The 24,592-nt window shown below is 45.3% G+C and overlaps 1 protein-coding gene across 1 annotated transcript in view; it reads right to left on the reverse strand.

The window, feature by feature from the left end:
* NDUFB5 (NADH:ubiquinone oxidoreductase subunit B5) overlaps positions 1-24,592 on the reverse strand; it is a 140,204-nt gene that overhangs the window by 25,891 nt on the left and 89,721 nt on the right. The window contains exons 4-5 of the mRNA XM_069618678.1: positions 1,611-1,672; positions 106-212 (exon numbers count right to left, since the gene is read on the reverse strand). Of these exons, the coding sequence (XP_069474779.1) occupies positions 106-212; positions 1,611-1,672 (169 nt within the window). The remainder of the gene's footprint in view (positions 1-105; positions 213-1,610; positions 1,673-24,592) is intronic.

Raw genomic sequence — 24,592 nt, forward strand, 5'->3', positions numbered from 1 at the left:
GAATGTTTTCTGGAGAATGCGCATGATGCCTTTTGGCACTGCAGTGGCTGGATGCAATGTACCCCTCAAATACCAATTTAATATGTGAATGGTCACTGATCTTACCGGAGCTCAGCTTTTTCCGCTTCAATATTGACAAGGTTCATCAATTTCTCATAGTCTTTTTCGGGAGAATTGTAGACATAGCGAACAATCCATCTCGTCACAGGATGCTGTAAAACATCACGTTTTTGACAGTTATTCAGGTGTTAAAGAAATGCATTGTGGAACATTAAACAAAGCATCTTGAGGAGTTAATAGAGTAGGTGCACTTTTATGTTAGTGATCACAAAACACAGCTAGCAAGAATTTCTCCTTCATTTAAATATTTTTGGTCTGCATTTTTTTTTTTTGCAGAGCGTTTCAGGTCTGTCAAAAAGGCAAGCTAATCTAAGATAAAAAGGTCAATCGCTAATAAAACTCCCCAAGAAACAAAGCAAACCAAAGGCAATCCCAAAATGAAAGCAGGATAGTGGTTGCTGGGTCAGCCAGAGGAGTCGGATCATGCCAGCTGGAGAGCGTGAACTCTTAACCCTATGGCCCAGTGGTATCCCCACACCTGGGATAGCCATAGCATAGGTGGAATGCATTGCCAAGTTACCAGAAAATGATATCCTATGACACCGCACCTTTTAGGCTGCTTAAAGTCACAGTTTCATAGCCATAGGGAATATTTTTGTTTAACGAACTAGGACCACATTCGGTTGGTTTTATGAGAAGATATGAAATTGTTATTTTCAACCCTGCTTTTTCAATTCAAGGTCTTATTTTTGCTAGATTACCCCAATTGCCCTTTATGGGGGGGAATTCACAGATACCTCCACTTGTCCTTCTACAGGCCGCCCTGTAACTCTTACCCCCAACACTCAAGTACGGTGTGGGCTGGCACTTCAATTGTACAAGTCCTGGCTTTTCGGCATGAGGGAGTTTTGCTGGCAAACATCAATGTTTGCCAATCAGTGGAATCAAAGCGATTTAGTTTTACTAGAGGAATTCATGGTGTTTTTGTAAAGTATAAATCATTCCAAAAAGAAAAGAAACTAATGTTACCATGACTTGGGAGGCTGTCCATTGAAATAAGCTACAACTTGCATGTATTGGGGCATATCACCCATTGCTGCATCCCTGTGTTCAGCTTCCCCAACATCTTCAACTAACAGTTCCCAACGTTACCCCTCCTCCCCAACAAATACAGGATTAGGTTATACACAATCTATAGGTCATAAAACAAAAAGGGGTGAATCACCAAGCAATGGGCCTTTTTCAACAGTAGTAAAGCAAAATTGTCCTGGTGCCTGGCACAGGCAAGCAGGGCAAGAGGGAAGTTAAAGTTGGGGCATTAATAAGATGGTTTCTGGAAATAAAGGTTCTGGTGCTTACTGACACTATTCAGTACTGGCTTTATTCAAGATGTAAACTTTCAGAGCATTTAATCAATTTGTGAATACTAGTACATTAGCATCAGAGATGCATGTAATGGGGGCAGTTTCCTCAACCCAAAGGGGAGGTTTGGTTTATGTTGAAAGAGCAAGGCACAGTTAAAAGGCAACAAAGCAATCTGCAATAGTAACCTTGTAGTACTCCCAGTGCTCCGGCACATATCCCTCTGGTATCTCTGCAAATTCAGCTTCACCTAGTAAAAGAATGGAGAGGTACAAGAAATAAGCACAATGTTATTAGAAGCCACTCGGAGCAAACATACTACAAAAAGAATGCATAGAATCTGCCGTGCTGGATTTGTAAAAAAAATTAAAATAAAAATAAAAAAATAAAATCACACAAACTGATAATGTTGGAATACAGTCTGAAACAGAAGGCCAAGAAATCCACACATCAGTGGTAATGGAAAGGTGGAGTGCTGCCATCTTGTTAAATGACAGCATAGTACCCTTAAGTGAGAAACAAAATAACATTCTGCCAGTACCCCTAGAAGAAATCCCCCTCAAATACAGCAATGATAGATGACAAAATGAATGACTCAAAAAAAGCCCACAAGTTTCGTCAGCCTAAAAATAACTTACAACAGCATCGAGTAAATATAGATTAACTAAAAATGAGGAAAATCTCACTTGAACCAGTAGAGCATGCTCTATGTAAAATGAAAAGGAGGAAGAGACTGAAATCAGCAACGCTTGACAGTTGGGTAATAAATCATGAAGAGGCGCCTGGAAATGCATCTGTATCCTAATCAGAATTAGCTACCGCAGACGTCAATGATTCAGTCTACACAACCTCCATGATTGGCTCTCCATGCATTACTCAAAATGAAATTGCCACAGCAGAGTCAAACAGAACCAATGTTATTTTATGGCGTTAACCTGTTCCAAGGGCTGGAACGGCCAAGCAGACCGGGTTAAAGGCCTGAGCAAAGCACAGGTGTTAACGAGGGCACCAGGATGTTACCACCTGTTTCAGCCCTTGGAACGGGTTAATGCCATTAGCACGAGTTTCAAGGGTTGGAGCTAAAACAAAGTATTTTCTTTCCATGAACGGGATGCCGTGAGCAGTTTGTCTCGTAACGTACCGTTCACGGAAAAAAATACTGTTCAAAGATGGCCACCATGGAATGGGAAGTTGGGGCTTCATACAACAGTCAATGCCGCCACTGCAATGAAATAAGTTGGGGGATAAATTAACACAAAAAAGTTTTTTAAAAAGGGAACAAGGGTGGGGGGTGGGGGAGATGGTGGACGAACCACCATCAGGCAGCTTGGAATGCAGCCAGAGATCACCAGTTTCTGCCCGCATTCCTTGCATCCCGATTGGCCGGCTCTCCCCACCAAGGGTGCTAATGGAAAAATAGTTTGAATTCAGCTATGACAAGCCTATCCAACAGCTTTTTATTTCAGATAGACTGAGCCTGTTGAATAGAGCTTCACTACGGCCTTTAATTCAAAAACGTATCATTCAGAAGTCTCAATGTTTACTAGTACATCACTGTTTCCACTCAATTCGCAGGCATCCCTCTGTCGGGTTCACGTTTGCCAGTCTCCCAGTTCATTCACCTTCCTCCAATATGTCAAAGACTGCCGTGTTTACGAGGCGTTTTGCCAGACCCTCGTAGGACCACTGACACTTCTCTCTGGCCTCTCAACGCCTCTGGGTTTTTGTAGTTTCAACAAAACAAAAACACAACCCAAAAAAAGAGTCCTGACCACTCTGCTTTTGAACCTTTTTACTGGCGTTTCATTAAAGTTCATGTACACAAGTCCTTTCTTCAAAAAGGTCACCGGCTGCAACCTTGAGCCCAGCACAGTTCGGTTTTACCATCCATCTTCGACTCACCGGCTGTGCTCAACTGTCAGAATGTTCCAGTCTTGTGAGTCAAGGATGGCACAATGGCAGCAAGCGCTTCCTCCCGCTTTGGCCATCAGCGCAGGGGAGCCCTGTGTGCCGTTGACACCTGTCACACCACACGCCTGCTGGACTTCACGGTCTTACGATTTCCCTTTCGGAGGCCTTGCAGGTCTGAGTGGAAAAGGGCATGGGCAGTTCCCCCTTCGTCATCCCTCCAGGTCTCACCGCCCTTCTCCATTTGAACTGCCGGTACGGTGTAGCAGTTTTCTCATGCTTTCAGAAGTGTGCTCTTGTGCTATGCTTTTTATCCCGGTGGGGAAGGGAAAGGGCTGTCAGGTGTGTGTAGTTATTGTCAATTGCCTGACCCTTGTGTTGGGACAGGTCAGGTAAACTGCTTTGGTGTTAGTCCTTTGTCTTTCACGGTGTACAGAAAGTGTTTGTGTCGGGAAAAGGGGGTCGGGGGGGGGACAGCTTCCAAGTATCTTACAGGGTAGGATGGGGGGAAAAAGGGTTGGAGGAAGGGGGTACCGCGTCTTGCCCATCGGTGTCCCACTTCCACTCCCCGAAGACACCCCCCATTCAGGTGATTCACCCTCGCTGGTCCACCCTCAGGAACTGGATCCAATAGCGATGGCAATGTTCTGGCCACCAGGATGAAAGATCTGTGGACTAGCGGGTGAGACACCGTCAGGTTTCTCAGTTGCCTTTAGGCTTCCCCTTATTTATTCTCTCAAAGTACATTTGGTGCACTACTGTTCCGAAGGGTAGAGAGGGATTTCCATTCCAATTAGATTTTATATGCAAGACCAGCGCACCCCACCTTATGTGGAGTGCTGGGGAGATGCGTGGTACCTTTTCTCACCGGCCTAGTAACATTTTTGTTACTGTGGCAAGCTAACTCTTATGGGCTGGTGGCAGTGAATCTACTTTAATGACTTTAGTTAGTATTACACGCAGGCTGTCAAACCAGCCACGGTAATGCACAGAAGGGTCACTACTGGCCGTGGCTTGGCACCGGAGATGACAGACGCTTAACCGCGTTGCTCCAACCCATCACTTTGCTAATTTGCAATAATTCCTATTCATACCGCCTTCTTTCTTGCATATTTCTCATTAACTGCTGTTGCCGTCGACTCCAGCGGCGGTCCCTGCAACTTTCTGGCTGCTCCCGCTTTCCTCAGGGGACTCAGTCGGCGGTGGCAACTCGAGCGCTTCCTGTGACTAATCATGGCGGCCTTGTAGGAGGAGACGCTGGTGTTGCGTGTGACGCAGCAGGGCAGCTTTGGGCCTTGTCAGTTTGTAGGCCTCGTCCGAGTGTGGGGCACCACCACATGCTTCAATTAAACACATTGAGCTATCAGCTTAAAAGCTAAGTGTTCTCCTTCATTTATTTTTTTCTTCCCTCTTCTTTTGAGGACAATTAGATATGCTGTAATGCTTACGGCTGTGCCCTGACCTGCTCACTCCACATCATAAGAACCTCAATAAGAAAGCTCTGTTTATATTGCGCTTTCTCAAAGCTTAAAAGGTTTTATTGACTATTTGAGGGAAGTTTTGCTGCTGCACCCCGACTATTATATAACCCCTCTACTTGAAGTGGCTCTCCTGAAGTATTTAGGCCAATCTTCTGTACTTGTATATTTTTGTACATTACCTGCTGCAGTAGTGCCTTGACTACTTACATTTCTCAACAAGAATTTCACACTTGATTTGGGGGACTTTTAGTCATCTATAACCCCATTAGATTTATATCTCTCAATCTGTGGTCATTTTTGGCAGTTGCATCTTTGGCAATATCTAACCGCTCCATCTTGAACACCGCAATTGGTGTGGGTTTCCTCAAGCATTAAGGTTACAAGCTCTTCACTTAGATTTCTTGCAGTTTTTTCTTCAACAGCGCCCTTCCACCCATTTTTAAAGCGCTAACTTCATATTGGCCTATTTTTCATCTTCCCTACCTATTGACATGGTTACTGGCAAGGGCAATCTAAAAATCTGAGACCACCACCTAGGATTCAATCCCTCGCTCGGCCAATATCAAAAGACCTAAAAGTGATTGCCTCCACCACTCTCCTCTGCTGATCCGGATATTGAAGCTATCTTACAAGAAATAGGAGCTCTAAAACCCTTCATTGAAACCACTAATCAGAAGTTGCAACAGCTTGACGACAGGTGGAAGGGGCTTGAATGCAGAATGGATGAACTGGAGAAAAGGTCTGGCTTTGTTGAGGATGTTTCCCCAAGAGTGTTGTTGCTTGACAAACCGGTCAAAGATCTTCAAAGACATACAGAGGCGTTAGAGAAGAGAAGTAGGCAAAATAATCTGCGCGTTGCTGGCCTACCTGAGGGATGTGAAGGGTCCGACTCTAACATTCCCACAGATGATGTTGCCAATCCTGCTACGCCTCCAACCAGATATTTCACTCAACATCCATCGCATTGGCCAAGCCAGGAGCTCTACTCAGCCTCCCCGTACGGTGATATTTTAACTTCTTGAATACACTCATCTTCAGCTTTTTATTCTCCAAGGTTAAAGAGAAAAGCCCCCTCAGTTGGCATGGCAGCAGAATTAATATCTCGCAAGATGTGGCAAAGATTACTGCTCAACGTCGAATAGAACTTCTGCCCTTCCGCCCCGCTTTGAAATAGCTTAATGTGAGATACAGACTTCATCATCCGTGCCCTTTTAAAGTTACTCATGATGGCCGAATAGCCATTTTTAATGATCCTACGGATTTGAAGGCCTGCATTCGCTCCATAAAAACTGAAGGCATGGACATATTGCTTCCCTTGAATTCACCCTCTGCCTCCGGATCTTGATCCTCTTCTGCATAGTGCAGTTTATTTGAACTCATTTTTAAGTATTGCTGTTAACATTTGCTCTGTATTTTTGATGGGTTGGATGTGGTTTTGTGGTCCACCTCCGGCAAAGGACTGTGTTGTGTTTGAGGGTCCTGGAGGTGTCACATACTCTTGTTGCTTTCTCCCCTTTTTTCAATTTTTTTAGCCTGATCCTATAATGTGTCATGTTTTTTCATATGTTCCCCTACCTGGATAAGTGGTTTTTACCCCTTTATCTTTTATACCTCTTATCTACGGTCAGGATTCCCATCGCTTCCCCTTTATCCTCATGTTCCTTCCTTTATGTCCGGTCTCTGTTTTTGGGTAGTTTTTCTCATGAATATGTCTTTGACCCTGCATTTCAACTCATGGTGCATATTTCTCTGGTTTGCTCTTTTCTGGGCTTTATATTGGTTCACATCTTGTTCGTTTTTTTCAAAAATGCGCTGCTATGGTTTTTAATGGCGTAACTTGGATCATCAAAGGGTGTGTTAACCCTATTAAAAGACAAGATTATTTCCCACATTAACAAACTTAAACCACCCGTAGCTTGAATACAGGACTTGGCTATCACTTCCCGAAGCCATGAAGCTCAAATCAGATGTTGTTAGCCCTGCTCTGTGGGCAAGGCAAATGGTGTTGCTATACTTATCAGCAAAAAATGTCTTTCAAGATATTAGAACAAGATGCCGACTCTAATGGGCGCTGGGCTTCGGTCAAACTTTTGATTGGCTCCGACTGTCTATAATGAATGTTTATGTCCCCACCCTACCTAATCCCGATTTCTGGGACTCCATTAAACCAATCATTCTTAGCTCTGGCCTGAACAACCTCATTTTGTGTGGCAATGTCAACCAGATACTGGATTCCCATCCTAGACAATCCTAATATATATCAAAAACACACAAGCCCTTACGCGGTTGTAGCACTACAAAAAAACACATATCAGGCAAGTACAAAAAGATCCCAGCACACAAAACCTTGCTACTTTAAAATGACATCTTTATCATAACATTTCACAGCACATCATAAAAGACCAGGCTGGGAGTTTGATGGGTTCGCACACCGCCATCCTGCGTAGGTGTGGAAACCATGGTTGTCTCGCCCACATGGGAGCAACTAGGATGAGCGTTAGATTCCTTGTTCATTTTGTACACCACCTTCCTGATGAGGAGTTGGTGGAAAAGCGTACGCAAACATCCCTGACCAGTTCATCCACAGGGTGTTCCCTTGGGAGTCTGGCTGGGGGAACCTGGATGCAAATCCTGGGCATTGTTTGTTTTCGCTTGTGGCGAATAGGTCTATAGTGGGGAAACCCCACTGAGAGAAGAGATCTTCTACGATATCTCTGTGAAGGACCCATTCGTGTTCTTCTGGGAGGGAGTCTCTGCTTAGGGCATCCGCTAGGGAATTGAGCTCCCCTGGAACATGTTGTGATGACAGGAAGATGTTCCGTCTGAGTGCCCATATCCAGATTGTCTGGGCAAGCTTGGACAGATTTGGCGAACGAGTCCCTCCTTGTTTGTTGAGATAGAACATGGCTGTCGTGCTGTCCATCCGGATCTGCACCGACAAGTTTAGCAGATGGGGCTCGAACGCCCGAAGCGCTCGGAATACTGCCAGAAGCGCTAGCAGGTTGATGTGGTTCTTGGCTACTGAGTGAGACCAGAGACCCTGAGCTGTGTGGTGGAGATGGTGAGCTCCCCACCCAGTCAGGCATGCATCTGTAGTCACCACTGCCTGTACTTCGGGATCGTAAAAGGTTTTTCCCCTTGCGAGATTCTCTCTTGTCCACCAGTGTAAGCTCTGTACGAGTGTTGGCGAAACGACCACTAGATCGTCCCACTGACCACTTGCCTGAGACCACTGTTTCGCCAACCATTCCTGCATGGGACGCATGCGCAGACGCGCGTGGGGGACCAGGTAAATGCATGACGCCATCATGCCCAGTAACCGCATTGCTTTGCGTACCGTTATTTGTTGACCTGACTGATAATGTGGAATTTGCAGTAGTATATTCCGAATTCTCTCTTCCGAAGGGAAGGTCAACCCTTTCTGAGTATCTAGGATTGCTCCTAGGAACTGTTTTGAGGTGCTTGGCATCAGACTGGACTTCTTCTCGTTGATAGAGAAGCCTAATTCGTGGAGGAGGTCGATAGTCCTCTGAATGTTTGACCTGCAAATTCCTGGGGTTTCCCCCGTTATGAGCCAGTTGTCCAGATAAGGGTACACTGGGATTGCCTCCCTGCGTAGGTGTGCAGCTGCCACCGCCAGTACCTTGGTGAATACCCTTGGTGCTGAAGCTATCCCGAAGGGCAGTACCTTGAATTGGTAGTGGCGACTGTCCACCTTGAAGCGCAAGTATTTTCTGTGCGCTGGGAGCATGGAAATATGAAAATAAGCATCGTTCATATCCAAGGTTGCCATGTAATCCCCCTTTTTTAGGAGGGGGATTAGGTCTTGTAGCGTGGTCATATGAAATTTTTGGGGCTTGACATACTTGTTGGCAGGCCGTAAGTCCAATACTGGGCGCATTGTCAAATCTTTCTTTGGCACAAGGAAGTAAGTTGAATAGATACCCTTGTTTACCTGGTGTCCTGGGACGAGTTCTATCGCGTCCTTTTCTAGCAGAATGGCGATCTCCTCGAGAAGGATCTTCTGATGTTCTAAGGAGTGTATTCTTTGTCGTGGAGGGTGGTTCCGGGGACGCTGCAGTAATTCTATACAATATCCTGTGGACACTGTTGACAGCACCCATCTGTCTGAGGTGATCCCTTCCCAAGCCTGGGTGAAGTTGGAAATGCGTCCCCCTACTGGGGTTGCGTGAGAAGGGACCCTGAACTGAGCGTCACTGCTTTGGTGGAGGCGTGCCACCTCCCTTGTTGGGGCTGCCTCTGCCTCTTCCACGACCTCTCTTGTTACCCCTGCCGTAACTTTGGGTAGACTGCTGGTTGTTGTTCCATTGTGTACCCTGTCCTTGGGCATAGTTGCCTCTTTGTGAATTTTGGCCGCGTGGGCGACGAAAATTACTGTTCCCCCTCTGGTTAGGGGGTTTGTTGGTAAGCTGGCCAAGGGATTTGAGAGTCTCGTATTCGTCCTTGGCATTCTTAAGTGCGTCTTCGACCGCTTTCCCAAACAATAGATCGGGTTCCACCGGCTTGTCTATTAATGAAGCCTGGGTTTCTGTTTTGAACCCCGACTGCCGTAACCACGCATGTCTCTTGATAACAGTACCTTCTGCTATCAATCTTCCTGCGTTGTCCGCGGCGTCGAAAGTTGCTTTTAATATGCAACCAGACACGGCTCTCCCTTCTGCCGAGATCCGAGCCAACTGGCCCTTTAACGGTTCAGGAGCAGAGGCTATGAGCGCCGCGACCTCTTCCCATTGATGGCAGTTGTAACTTGCCAACAGGGTGGTGGAGTTTGCAATCCTTGCTTGGTAGGCGGACGTTGAGGCTACCTTCCTGCCAAACCCGTACAGTTTCTTGCTCTCCTTGTCGGGAGGAGCTTCTGACGACGATAAGGGTGTCCCAGCCCTCTTCCGAGTGTTGGTAACCACTAGGGAGTCTGGTTTAAGATGTCCTCTTATATAAAGAGGGTCAGACTGGGCTGCCCGAAAAAGTTTTTCAACTCTGGGGTTGACGGCTCTGGTGAGGTTAGGATTCACCAGGGATGGATCTATTCTACGTTGGATGGATTTAAGGATAGGGATGGTCTGAGCGACCGGCCTCCTCTCTCCAACCAACTCTTCTGCGAAGTCCCTTTCCTCCTGTACACCGTGGGTGTCGATGTGAAAATGTTCTGCTGCGCGAGCGAGAACTTCATTAAGGAGGGGCTGGTTATCAACTGGCGAGTCGGTAACTGGGGCTTCGCTCTCTCCCGGGGAATCTACTCTGTAAATTTCCTGCTCATCTTCTACCTCCTCCAGGTCCTCATCATCCGCATAGTATTCAGTCCCGGTTTGTTCCTCCATAATTTCAAACTCCTGGTCCCCTTCAGGGAAAGGCTGTCCTTGGTATCTGGGGTGTAGAGTATGGAGTAGAGTAAGGCTGCACCTCTAAGGGTTCAGGTCTTTCGAACCGGGCCTTTTTACTTAGGGGGATAGGATCAGAGGAGCCTGAGAGTGTGGCCCCTTGAGGGTCATACGAAAGGAAATGTTCTGGGTTTTTGTCATAAAAATCAGCTAAGTAAGACATCCTTGACATGACCCTGTCTATGTCTTCACTGGACCATTCTTTGGAACAGGGAATGACTTTAGTAGGCAACTTAGAGGACTTATCAAGGGTACCCTTGCTGGATGTGGATGTCCCAGTAGATTTGTGTTTGTCTGTCTGCTTAGGGTGGAAGGAGGGTCTTACAGGAGTGGAAGGCTGTGCTTTCCGCTGTTTCCCCCCCTCCCCGTGCGTGGAAAAATGTTTTCCCTGCCCCTTGGAGGCCCCAGAGCCTTTCGACGCCTGGCGTCGAGGGTCGGGAGAGGTATCTGTGTGTTTCGAGCGTGGGGCCTCGCTGGTGTTAACTGCGGCCTCGGTCTCTTGGAGCGCGGCCTGGGGGTGGAAGTCGTCTTCGTCTCCCGACGATCGAACTTCCGTTAATCTAGGGAGCGAGGCACTCTTGGCAAGAGTGGATGATTGCCTTGCGTCATGAGGCGATCTTGATCGAGAGCGCCCAGAGGACACCGAGTCGGACCGTTCTATCTGTGCCTCTTTCCGAGAAGTCGACGTCGTCGAGGTTCGGTTGGACTTAGTGTGCTTAGTGTGTGTTGGGTGTGTAGCGCTTGCGTCGCCGGGGGTCTTCCCCATAGCCGCCCTGCCGGACAACCTTCCGAGGTCGGGGACCTGCGCTCGGCAGTCTTTCGACGCCGTAATGCCCTCGCCGTCCGAAAGTACGGCGTCGCTGCCATCGCTGAAGGTGCCCTCCGCTGCTATGGCCACCTGTCTGGCGTGGTGGGCCCAACGCTTTGTCGAACGGTCCTTAAGTGTCTTAGGCTTAAACCTACTACACGCTCTGCAGTTCGCTTCGGGGTGGTCCCTCGGCAAGCAGAGATTGCACGTGGCGTGCCTGTCGACCCAAGGGTACTTGCGGTTGCACTTGGGGCAGAATTGGAAAGGGGTACCCTCCATACGCACCTTGAGGCAGCGGGCTGGTAAGTGTAGGAAATATATAAGGTGTACCTATATACCAAGAGTGAAGAGTATGTACCACCCCCCACTCTCCCTACTTGCAGGGCCGAGGCCAGCGGCCTACTAGGCCCGGGCCGAGGCCAGCGGCCTACTAGGCCCGGGCCGAGGCCAGCGGCCTTCCGAGGCCCAGATCCGTCGTGCAGCAGCCGACGGTCGATGTCTTCTCCAGCCGTCGTCGAGGGTCGACGTTGGGGTGGGGAAGGATGTCAATAACTAATGTTAAACTTCAATAATTAGCAAAAGTATGGCTAAGGCCAGGGGACTCCGCAAGATGCTTCCGACCAGTATGGCGGAAAAAAACAATCTGAGGATCCTAGACGCGTGAGGGATCTTGGGTACAGTGGACGTCACACTAGGGATAGTATTACTGGCACGCCTGTGTCGACGCCCATTTTCGAGTTTCGAAAAACAAACTGTAATGCTCCGCAGCTTCCACTAGATGTCGGCCTATGCACAGCATGTGATCTAAGCAGATTCCACAAGCCTCAGAAATATATATATATATATATATATATATATATATATATATATATATATATATATATATATATATATATATATATATATATATATATATATATATATATATATATATATATATATATATATATATATATATATATGTATTTTCAAAAGCTCCAAGTCCCATAAGGACTTTGGAGGCTTTCCCACCCAACTCACTTAGATTACACTTTCTACTCACCCCCTCACGACACCCTTTCACGTCTTGATTATATATTCTCATCGAAAGCTCTCTCTGGCCCTATCATCCATTCTCTAACCTCATAATTTCTGATCATGCTCCTGTCTGTAACACGTTTAACTTTGCGGATATCAAAAAAAAAAATCACCTTCCCGTTGGAGATTTTACAATAGTTTGTTACAAGATCAACAGTTTATTCAGTCATTTGTACCTTTTCAACATCAGTATTTTGCTGAAAACCTAGACTGTGAGACTTCAGTGATTACTAATTGGGACGCCTTAAAAGCGACGTCACATGGGAATATCATTGCTTATTCGAGTAGGAAAAAAAACTAAGCATATCTTGATGACTTCCATCTCCAACTTTCCGATGCTGAAAAGCAATTCTATCCGCCCCCCTCGGATGCTAATCTTCGTTCAATCCTTTCACTACGCTTTCAGATAAACGACGAACTCCCCGAGATGGCCTCTGGTGCGCTGTTGAAATACAAAACCAAGATTCACCAGACCTCCAGTTAGGCCGGCAAATCCCTTGCTTTATACCTTAAGATTGTCCCGCGCATTAAAGATATCTGGCACCATTATTACAAATCCAGATGACATTTTGAACTGCTTCTAACAATTCTATTCTGATCTATGTACCCCAGAGTCTTCGGTTTCTCCTGCTACTATAGACTCCTTTTTAAATAATATCAGTACACTATTATATCCTCAGATTGATCTTGCTCATCTAGGGTGGGATATTACGCTTGAGATTAATTGTGCCATTAAGGGATTGGGTAGAGGGAAGGCCCCTGGTCCTGATGGACTCTCGAGTTTTTCAATCATTTCGCTGGTTCCCTCTCTCCCAGGCTCAAGAAGCTTTACTCCTTTTTTGCGTCTCAGCAATGCTAGTCTGAATCCTTCTCCGAGGCACTACTTGTGCTTTTCCACAAAGCCGATTTTTGCCAAAGTTCTGGCCAATAGAATTGAATCGTCCCTATCCGCCTTGGTCAAGTTGGCTCCTTAACGGCAGAATGCTAGGCTTCTGTTAAATGGTTTACACATGGTATCAAAGGATAAAAGGGACACTCAAGGCTATTCTGCTATTGCACTCGATGCTGAAAAACCCTTCGATCGGGTCACCTGGGATTTCATGTTTCAAACTCTTCGATGGTGTGTGAAAAATGCCATATCCGAATGGTCTATCCTCATCCTTCTTTCCTTTACTAAGAGGTACTAGGCAGGGTTGCCCTCCATCTCCCATTCTTTACATTCCATCTCTTGAACCTCCATTAGAACTTATACGATCAGATGGGAACATCCTTGGAATTACACGTGGGACATCCAGTACCAAAATTGCTGTGTATGCAGATGACTTTTTTTTTTTTTTAGAATTAAAATAACACCTCATTTCTTATCTACTGGACAGACCGTCAGTTTTCCTTGGTAATCTGAGATTCTTCAACAACCTTTTTTGTGTTAAGCATTATTTAGACGTGTTCGGGTTTAAATGTTGTCCGGATTCAATTAAATATTTAGGTCTTCGTTTTGCTTCTACCGTATTGAATACCGTTAACCTCAATGTTGAGTTACTAGTTAACAGACTCCAAGAACTCACATTAATGTGATACCATTAAAATTATGTTGTCCCCTATTGTTCTGTATCATCTGCAACTTCTCCCGGTCCCATTACCGTCCTCATTTTTCAAGTCCATTCATTCAATTCTTGTTAATTTTCTTTGGGGTACAGGGAAGCGTAAGAGAATTGCCATAAGCAAATTAAAAGCCTCATATGAAGGTGGGGGTTAGATATCCGGATTTTAAACTGGATCATTCTGCCTTCCTACTCAAATAGTCCTGTTGGTTTGCCACTTCTGCTCCCTTTCACATTCCATCTCGGTGTAAGTTGGAAAAAATACCTTGTACTCCCTTATGACATTGCTGACCCAATTTAGATCTTTAGTGACATCCCGGCAGCATTCTCAGACCCCATCAAGGCGTCTACTTCAGCCCTGAGATTGTTTCTCTTTCCCCATAGTGGTTCCCCTTCCCAGAATCTCTCAGTTACTATGGCACAAAGCCATCACTATAAACAGCAGGGCACTATATTGCAAGTCCTGGTAAAATGAAAGCATCAGATTTATTCATCATATTATTAATAATGGCTCCCTTGTCTCTCCAACAGCTTGAAAGTCTATTCCCCCATCACTACCTCGGATCTGAATTTTTACAATAATTTGGTCAATGCATGCTTAGTCGCTCTTCAGCATTTTGCTGATATTACTCTTTTGCCCGATGCCTCTAGACTTCGGCTCTTAACCATGTCTTCCGATGTCACAGCTGCTAAATTTGATAAAGTTTTGATAAATATGGATTATCTGACCACTAAATGGCCTGTGCAAACTAAATGGGAGTTTGATTTCGGTATTACCTTGGATGATAATACCTGGTATCAATTGTTTGCTCGGATCAGGGGATTCTCCACCTCCGCTAACATCACGCAAAATCTGTACTTTTTCCATTCATACCTGAAATTGTCTAAATCTAATGCGGGTGACAAGTGCTGGTCCTGTGGGGACGCCCCCGCTTCCTATAAACCTATGTTTTATGGTTGTCCCCATTTACGCCTGTTTTGGAAAGTGGTGTGGAGATTTCTTCACTTAATTTTTACTGTCCATATCCTGCTCTCGTTTCTGAATGTTTTCCTAGGTAGTCTTGCTGTTAATAATGAATTTAGAGGAATCTGCTAAACTCTATGACCTCTTATTACTCTTGCCCGTAAGCTTGTCACGGCCAACCGGAAAAACATGCAAAATGTGTCCATTAAAGGACGATGGAAGAACATCGGTCAACTGCAGAGAATAGCGGCCATCTACCTTAATGCTATACCCAAATATAATGCTAAATGGGCTCATTTTATTCGCCATCTGGACCACTCCATATGACTTCTCATGGTTCTTAAACTGTCCATTATTGCGCACTCAGTTTTTACTGTATCAATTGTATGTATCTAAATAGTGTGTTTCTATTTGGATTCATCAAGCACCCAGCGGCCCGGAGACATCGTGGTGCCGTTGCAGAATATTCAGCTTAGTACAGGTTAGAAACAATGGTTACAGGCAAGTGTATATAAACATTGTAGAACAGGTGTTCCGTGGTTACAGAGGAACAGTGTTGGAGGCAGTGCATAGTAGTAGACAGTTTAGTTGAACAACTTTGTCTTCAGGGTTTTTCTGAATGTGGAGAGGGATTTTTCGCTTCCTAGACTGGGCGGTAGCGAGTTCCATTCTTGCGGGGCTAGAACTTCAAAGCTGGTTCTGCCCACGTTCACTCTGTTAAATGCTGGGACTAAGAGTTGGTGTGAGTAGTTGTTGAGTTTTGGTCTGTGGGTAGGTGCTTGGTGTATTCTTTCTACTAAGTACGCTGGTGCGGTTTGGGCGAGGCATCTGTGTGTGATTGTGAGGGCTTTGAATGTTATACGCTCTTTGCCTGGGAGCCAGTGGGCGTCTCTTGTAGCCTGGGTGATGTGCTCTCTCCTGGTAATGCTGAGGGCCGCTCCGAGGGTATTGTTTTGTGCCATTTGCAATCGATTGAGGTTATTTGTAGATGTGCCAAGGAGTAGGTGTTGCAGTAGTCTAGTTTAGCGCCTATTGTGGATCTGGCGATGTTGAGGTTCTTTTGGGATAGGTAGGGTTTCACAGCATTTATGATTTTAGAGATGAGAGCTGTAGTCAATGAGATGGCACTGACTTGTCTATCCATAGATAATGTGGAATCTAGGTAGACGCCTAGGGTTTTCAGTGAGGCTGAGGTTGCAATGACTGTCTTCAATGACGAAGGAGCTATAAGTCTTAAGTCTTTTTAATGATTCTTTGGGGCCTCCCAGTAGTATTTCCATTTTTTTCCCCCCCATTTAGACATAGGCCGTTTGCCGCCATCCAGGCCTGGCGAGCGTATATGTCTTAGAGGGTTTTTAGGCCTTGGTCATAGTTGACTGTTAGGGGAATGAGAATTTGTATGTTGTCGGCATAGTTGGTGACGGCTATGGCGAAATCTAGGTCGCCGAATAGTGGGAGGGTGAATAGATTATAGAGCGTGGGGGAAGTGCATGACCCTTGTGGGACTCCACAGTCAATGGGTGATGGTAGCGCAGATGCTTGGTCTGAGAAGACTCATCGCTCGACCATCCAAGAAGGAGGTGATCTAGGCGGTGGCTTCTTTAGAGAAGTGGGCTGTGTCAGTGAGATATTTACAGAGGATCTTGTGGTCAACCAAGTCAAAGGCCGCAGAGAGGTCTAAGAGTAGGAGGAGTGAGGTTTTGCCTTTGTCCATGGCTTCGAGTAGTTGGTTCTTTAGGTCGAGTAAGGCTGACTGTGCTGTGGCGGGGGCTGAAGCCCGATTGTCTTTTACCAAGGATGTTGTGAGTTTCAAGGTAAGATTGAATCTGTAAGTATGCAGTCTTATCCAGAATTTTCAATGTTAATCTTTAATCTCAACTCGAATTCATCCATTATGTGCCCCTCCCCTTCCTTTGTTCTTCTCATCTGTCCCCCCCCCGTTTGTCTTTTATTCATGAATGTGTCTGTTTTCGTTATGCAAATTCTGTGGCATATGGTTGGTGCTGGCACCTTTATAGCACTAGTTACATGTTTTCTTAGCATTACATCCAACTGTTTCGTTTAATTATTTTTTTATTTTGCATTTTTAAAGCGCTCACAGAGCCCGTGGGCATCGAGGCGCTGTTACAGGAATAATTTTTAGTTGCATAAGTGTGATTTTTTTGTCTTAGTTGCTTATTTATAATGCGCTTAAACACCCAGAGGTTTCTAAGCGCATACCCGGGGATCAAACCTGTGTTGCTTTGTGTCGTCTTGCTTCCAAGTTGCTTGCACGTTGCCGCTAAGCTATCCTCCCGGGACGATTTCATTTATACAATGAACACTTTTTGTCTATATGGTTATCTGCATTATTACCATCTTGCTGCGCTTACACTTTTATATAATAAGATTATTAAAAGAGAAAAAAAATAAGGGTCACTATTCTACTATAATGGTGGATTCCTTCTTTTATCGCAATTTTGAGTCTGCTTGTCCTTTCTTGTGTCTTCTTCAGGTCCTGGGTGGGGGAGGTCCTGGTTGATGTTTTGCCTTCGGCGGAAACCCTTTGTGTTTCCAGCTAAGGCTCCTTATTTTCTGAGAAGGTAGGAAGCGATAGAGGAGTACAAAACTCTGCAGCCCTTTGGCTTGCAGTCTTCCTGAAAGGAATCAGTTCCGACTGGGGCGTTGGCTGTCCTGATTGGACAGCCACCCGCCATGTTCTGTAAACAGAAGTTGTGTGTGGGTTTCTGGACAAAAGTCAGATTCTAGAAGCTAAAGACAAGTCAACTACTGGAGCTGAATTCGAAAACTAAGAATAGACTGCTGTAACAGATTCCAGCGACCAGCGATGCCCAAGTATCCAGAGCCTGTTCTGACCCTTTTGTGCACTAGCACCTGCAGCTTATCAAGTCCTAGATGGGATTACCACAACAACTAGTATCAGACCCAAATAACCGGACAGACTCAAAGAATATGGCAAAGTACTACTTTATTATCAATTCAATAATGTAGGGAAATCTGGCAAGCATACCAGATCAAGCTTACACTGTCAAATACATTTCAGTTACACAAAGGCTTTATACCTCAAGCTATGACATCATCCTACTTGGCAAATAGTAAACACCTATTGGGCGGGGGGATTGTTAGGCAGAAACCTGTGCAGTTCCCTCTGGGACCACTGCAAAAAGTTTAAGACTACAGGAGTTAGCAGTAAACCCAATTGGTAGCAGTCTGTACCACCCAGATTTACCTGGTAGCTGTGGCTGAGCAGTCAGACTTCTCTCAAGATGAGTTGGGCAGTATTTGGAGTATACAAAATGAGGGCAATTTACACAGTAGAACAAGCAGACACGAATCAGAGCTTGGGTGTAAAGATATATAATTATTTATTTAAAAACACATCTATGAAAAACACACTGGCACTATTACGGCAAACAACTTCAATCACAATTACTATAAGTATATCAATCCCCTAACAATATTTCGACAAGTCTAGGTTCACTGGCACCACTTATTTGCAGATAGAGGTGAATGCTTTAGCCTAGATGGCACTCTAATATTTGTTAGAACTGGAGAGAAAAAGGCAGTGTATGAAACCAACTCGGTACCAACACTTTTACGAAGCAAATGCAAGACAAGCAAGGCAGGGTCTACTGTAGATCACAAAGTTCAGAGGCCAGGCCCACTCGGAGAGAGGCAAGGCGGTAGGTCCCAAAAGTATCACAGTGGAAATCCACTTCAAGTCTTTGTAGCAAAATGTCACAGAAAGGTTGGACCAGTTTAGAACAAAAGTTAAGAAGGTCTGGAGGCGACCCAGTGGGAAGGTAAGGATTTAAGACACCTCACGCTAACCGTCACAAGGGAAGCCAGGCGGACATGGTACCTTGAAAGTGAAGAGACAGCTCCGGCGGGGGCAGTTATTGCTGGTGGTGGATGCAAGTCGGGACTTTGCCAGAAGAAGAGATGCTCTCGTCGTCGAGGAAAGCGAAGATCGTTGCACCACCAGGGAAGAGACCAGCCGCGGAGTGCTCCGTCACAAGGCACCACCTTTTGGTCGCGGTACAGTGGTTAGTGGCTATCCGGTTGCCGGGGTGCTCAGCACGGGCAATTCAGCCACTACGTCCTGGAAGCGAAGAAAAAGCAAGGGACCGGTTGTTCCCACCAGTCAAGGGAAGAAGACTCTCCAGCAGGGAGATCTCCTCTGTCGTTGGGAAGTGGTGAGTCGGTTCAGCAGGGCTCCACCGGAGGTGTCGTCGTTGCAGGTCGGCTCAGCTTTACCCTCGTCGGATTTTTAGGTCCTGTGGCGACGTCTGAAGTCCCGGTCCCAAAAGCCCTGCTTTTATGCAGAAAACCCCCATTCATTCAGCCTAGCTGTCACTCAAACATGCTAAGTGGTGAGCGGGCCGGCTCACCACTTGGGCCAATCACACCAGAGTGCGACTTGAGTTGGCAAGGCAACTCAGTCCAGGGTGCCTAAACCCCCTCCCACACCCCCTGTGCTACCCAGACAGAATGGCACCACTCTGGAGGGCTTCTGTGTAGAAGCCCGCCAAAAGTGGAACAAAGGGCTCAACCTTTGGTTCGGAGTTACAGAGGCGAACAGATGCCATTTTAAAAACCGAGTTCTGGCAGAAAATACCAACTGGTGGATTTATTTAAGATAAATAAACCGGTGGTATGTTAGAGACCAATGTGAAAAAATATTAGCCTCCAACAATGGGAAGGATCCCATAGGAATATATTCGGGGGTCGAATATAAAAAGTAGTTTCCACTGCCACCAGCCAAAACTCGACGAAGGGAGACGGGACAGTGCCCCCTCGAATAACAGACCCAGGGGTAATCGAAGTACCCCTACCAGTACGTCCACAATAGGATGGTTTGTACCGGTTCTGTTAGTAAATTTAGGTCTAGTAAAGCCAATGGTGACTTTACATGCCCGGGGAGACAGTAGTCAGCCCCAGGGTATGGAGTCTATGGTGGGGGTCACCTAGAACACCCCAGTGTTACGGCATGGAGGGTGCTGTGTAACACACATAGCAAAACACATGAGGCTCTATGGAGTAAAAGACCCCATAGCCCATCAAACACATTGACATTCAAAGAAATCTACCACAAATCATGTCCAAGAGTGGGAGGAAAGAGTCTCACTCTTGGCAGGATGAAAAAAACAAACTCCAGAAATCCAGCAAAGCTGCTGGGGTACTCACTAGGTTAGGAAATTCAGCCTAAACAGAGAATTCTCCCTAACAGGGATTGGTTAGGGGAACACATACCTATAGCTTATTTAGGTGTTAGTAACATTACTAGCTGCCCCTTATCAAGTGGGCACGCCTGGCACTACCTCCAACTACGAATAATGCAGATAATAGTATAATAAAAGCAACGTATTAGCTTTTGCAATAGCATATGGTATACCATTACATAGGCCATCCTGTTTGATTGGCACTCTTCAAACCTTGGACATTTGGCTCGTTCGCAGCAAGCCGGCAAAATGAAACCCAGGTGTGGAGAACAACGTCAGACAAGTGCCCACTCAGGCAATTAGCCTACCATCCTCTCCAGTTAGGCCCTTAGCCAAGGCCTCTTCATTGTAGTTGACCTCACTGACTGTTCTCTTCACTTTGCTATCTTTGTCTGGAGCGTTACGAATAGACCTCTTTTTCTTGTTTTGCAACACGTGTGAAGAGACCATGATTTGTCCATTCTGTCTTTCTATTTAATGCTATTTGCTCAATTATACTGGGTGCTATTCCTCTTCTTGGCTCTGGAGACTTGGTTGCTCTGTCTTGCATATGCTTGCTGCATCTTTAATTGTCCAATACATGGCACTCGCCAAGGTTTACTCCTTTGCCTAATCTAAGAAATATGGCCAACGTACATGACTTATACTCTTCAACTACTTCTGTACATTGCAGTTGCTTCTTTCGGCAGCATCCGTGATTCTTGGCCAAACAAATATTCTTTGTTCTTGCATGAATTCGTATTTCAGTGCCCGTCAGCTCTGCAGCCTTGGTCTCTTCTCCTTGGAGTTTTTAACTTACTATTATACAAAACCAATGTCCATTTTCTCAACATGGCTGCTTTACCCGTGTGATACTTTCTACTGTAGCAAGCTTCTATACGTCTCATAATATATATATATATATATATATATATATATATATATATATATATATATATATATATATATATATACACATATATATATATACACACACACATATATACATACACACACACCTACTGCATCTCTTCTTTCTTACTTTCTGCATATGATTTCTTCACATTTACATATTCGGTTACTTTGTTACTTCAGTCATACCTTTATTCTAAGTATTTGCATATCGTTTCAGTTCGCCATCGGGTCTTCTCTTCATGACGTCATTTTACTCTAGTCAGACTTCACTTATAGTTCTATGTTCAGTGGTGTCTGCAGACTTCCTTCTACCACTTCACTTCGAGGGTACATTCGATACAGCCGTCTGAGCGCACGTCTTTCATAACTTCAATGCAGTATTGGGACGATACCAGGTGTTCTGCACAGCGCTTTCTTGCTGCTCTTCCAATATGACAGAGGGAGCTCCATGAGCGACATGTATATCTGCTTCCCTACAATTTCTTCCATCCGACCTAGGAGTCCCGAAGAAGACGGCTCCAACCTTTAGGCTGGTGAGACCCACTAGTCTTAAGACCTGTAAAACAATCCATCCCTCAAAGTGCTGCGATCTTGCTGAGCTGCAAAACTCCAATACCAGGGGACCTCAGGCCAGAGGGCAGTGCATGGGCTTCCGAAGTCAGATTTTTGCAGACACTTGGTGTACTCCTGCTGGACCGCCAGAGACACGATTCGAATCCATGAAGTCCCCTCACCAGAGTGCAGGACCAGATTAGCGAACGGAATCCAACTGGCGACATCCGTTCTTCACCTGGTACCTGTAAAAGGGCTCCAAATCCACAGAACCGTGAGAAGCATTGAAGAATCCATTGTTGGGATCCTTTCCTGTTTACCGCTGCTGCAAGTTCTCATCCAATGTCTGCTCTTTTGTCACAACCAAGAATCCAGGGACCTGGTCCTGTCCTGTTGCATCATGAAGGCGTCAGTCTGCAAGTTACTCTTCTCAGGTAGCGTTGGCTTGGATAATACCTCAAATCTTGTGTGAGTGTGAGTGTGAGTGTGAGTGTGAGTGTGTGTGTGTGTGTGTGTGAGATTCAGGTGTTTGAGAGTTCGGCCCATACCGTTCGCCCAGTCCCAACCCTGGAACACATTCTAGGGTGTTTCACTGAGGTCCCTGAACACATTCTACTAACTTTGAAATCTGTAAGTACTTGTTGAAGGAGAAATCCGCTGGAACTCACTTTCCTGCATCTGAGACTCCTCCTGACGTGCCTACTGTTGGCTCCTAGACCACTAGGGACCCTCTTCTGTCTCTGAGAACCTATGCCCTAGAAGAGGGAAACACCTATAAGTGGCTCTCTGCCTTGAAAAGAGCACAAGTGAAGTACTTACTTGTAAATGTGTTAGTGTGCAACTTTGATTCCTAAAATAGGATACGTTGCAAAGTGTTCTAAAGTTCGTAATTAACTTGAAGTTGCCTGTTGCCACTCTGAAAAGTATAATCTGTTATTTACTCACCTTGAAATTGTTTCATTCTACTAGAAATAAATGGTACACTTTTAGAATGGAAACTATTCAAGGTGAACAAACCCTGTTGGTAAGCTTTTACACTTATGTAACTGCATAAGTGTAAAAGCTTACCAACAGGGTTTGTTCACCTTGAATAGTAGTTGCCATTCTAAAAGTGTACCATTGGGTTTTGCTTATCCTGAACTGCAGATTGCATTTCTAAAATTGTCAGAGCTCTTACTCTGAGAAACCAGAAGACGTCTCACCCGCTAGTCCCTGGGGATCTGCCCTCCAGATGGCCAGGACACTGCCATCGCTTTGGGATCCAGTTCCTGGGGGTGGACCAGAGCGGGAGGATCACCTGGTCTTCAGGGAGTGGGACGCCAGATTGTGAGACGCAATATCCCCTTCCGTGTAACACCTTTTCCCCATCCAACCAGGTAGGATAACTCAACCCCCCCCCCTCCCCCTGAAACCCCCATCTCCAACACAAACACTTTCTCACAGACAGCTCACTTAGAAAACAGACTAACACCCAAGCTGTATACCCGACATGTCCCAACACAATGGTCAGTGTCGGGCAATTACTGATAATTACACACACCTGGCTTCCATCACACTTCGGAGCACGAAAGCACACTGAGCAAGGCAAATCATACAAGGAAGCAGCAGTTCCAAGATGGCAGTTTAATACGAGGAGAAAGACGGCAAGACCAGAGAGGGTTGCAAGGAGGGTAGTGCCCTTGACCTTTTCAGAGATCGGTATAGTTTTATAAATTCAAAAAGGTAGGACTTTAGGAAAACTAACAATGGTACCATAGTTCATTGTTATTCACAACAAACTGGATTGGATAATAGATTTTCTTCCAAATCTATTGAGAATGGGCTATTTCCTAGAATGAGTCCATAAGTGGAGTGGAAATGCAATAGTCTTTAAGACACACGATTTACAAAGTTGTAGTAACTTGTAGTTTCCAAGGTCAAAATGTGACAGTAGATACTCTGAAGGAGACTAGAAAAATTCAGTCTGAAAAAAATATACTCAACGTGGGTGTGGCTAGTACGAGGTGGGGCAAGGGGGGTGTAGCATCTTGTGTTTGGATGTAGCTGCTCTGCATCAAGTGTACTGATGCAGGCAGTAGAATGGTAGGAGGTAGCATGGAACCCTGCTGGGTTCAGGATTCCATGAATAGCAGTTAGGGATTCAGGATGGGAGATTACATGAAGAAAGATGCACATCCCTGTAGCTCCTACTCCCTCTTCATAGCTGTACCCTGTAACAAATAAAGCCAACTTCTATTTGTAACTACCTGCCTCCTGACTGGTCCCTGCATACCTTAAAGAACCCTAAATACTACAGGTGGCATTCCAAGCAGCATTCCCAGCATTGCTTCCTCAGATAGCCACATCCCGTCATGGAATGCTATGGGTCAGTCATTATACTAGGCAAATGGAAGATTTTAGATAAGTAGGACCTTCTACTATTGCAGGAAAAGGGGACATCTGATAATATATCGCCAAGTGGCTTCCATACTATACACCATACTATATATTCCAATAAAGGAAGATCCAGTTGGGGTCTGTTATTAGGAGCAAAGAATATACGTAGGCTAGAAGAATTGACTATTGGTCTAAGAAGCGATTATAGTCTCTGCAGTAAATTAACAATACAAACAGTATTCATAAAATCTAGCACTATCGATTGTATCGATTTGTGATGCATTAGTGACAAAGGGCACTTTTTTCTTTTTGAATTTACTCACCTAAGCGACCACGCCACATTGACACTAGGAATCAAATTAAATAGCAGATAAAATGCAGGGAGTACACGCAAACTCATAAGGGAGCCGTATTGTAAGGAACAATAGAAATCTGACACAACTAGGTATACTACATGAAACAAGTCCATTATACATGCTGCTGCAAGCCAGGCCCCGAGCAGTTTCATTAGGACTAAAAGGATTTGATGAGAAGGAATCTCGGGGAACTAAGTGCAATGGCATTTAATGAACATTATGATCAAATGATGAACCAAAACAACTAAGTCCTCAAGGGCTTTGGGCACTGACGGTCCTAAAAATGCAGCCAGAATGTTGGGCATCAATGCTGCAAGTTCCATTTGAAACAATAGCAAGCGACATGAAAGTTTCCATCTTCTTGAAAGTCTGCATACATTTTACCGGTAGACAAAAAAGATTCTCCATCTAGTCCAGCTAAATATCATATCCTGACGGATACACCAGGGAAAATCTTTGCTAACTTACTGTTAGGCGATTTAAGAAATTGAAACGAGGAAAAAACACCTATTATACAAGTTTTAGCTGAGCT

This window comes from Ambystoma mexicanum, chromosome 10 (assembly GCF_040938575.1).
Source record: "Ambystoma mexicanum isolate Mex_15411 chromosome 10, UKY_AmexF1_1, whole genome shotgun sequence".
NCBI classification, from domain to species: Eukaryota; Metazoa; Chordata; class Amphibia; order Caudata; family Ambystomatidae; genus Ambystoma; species Ambystoma mexicanum.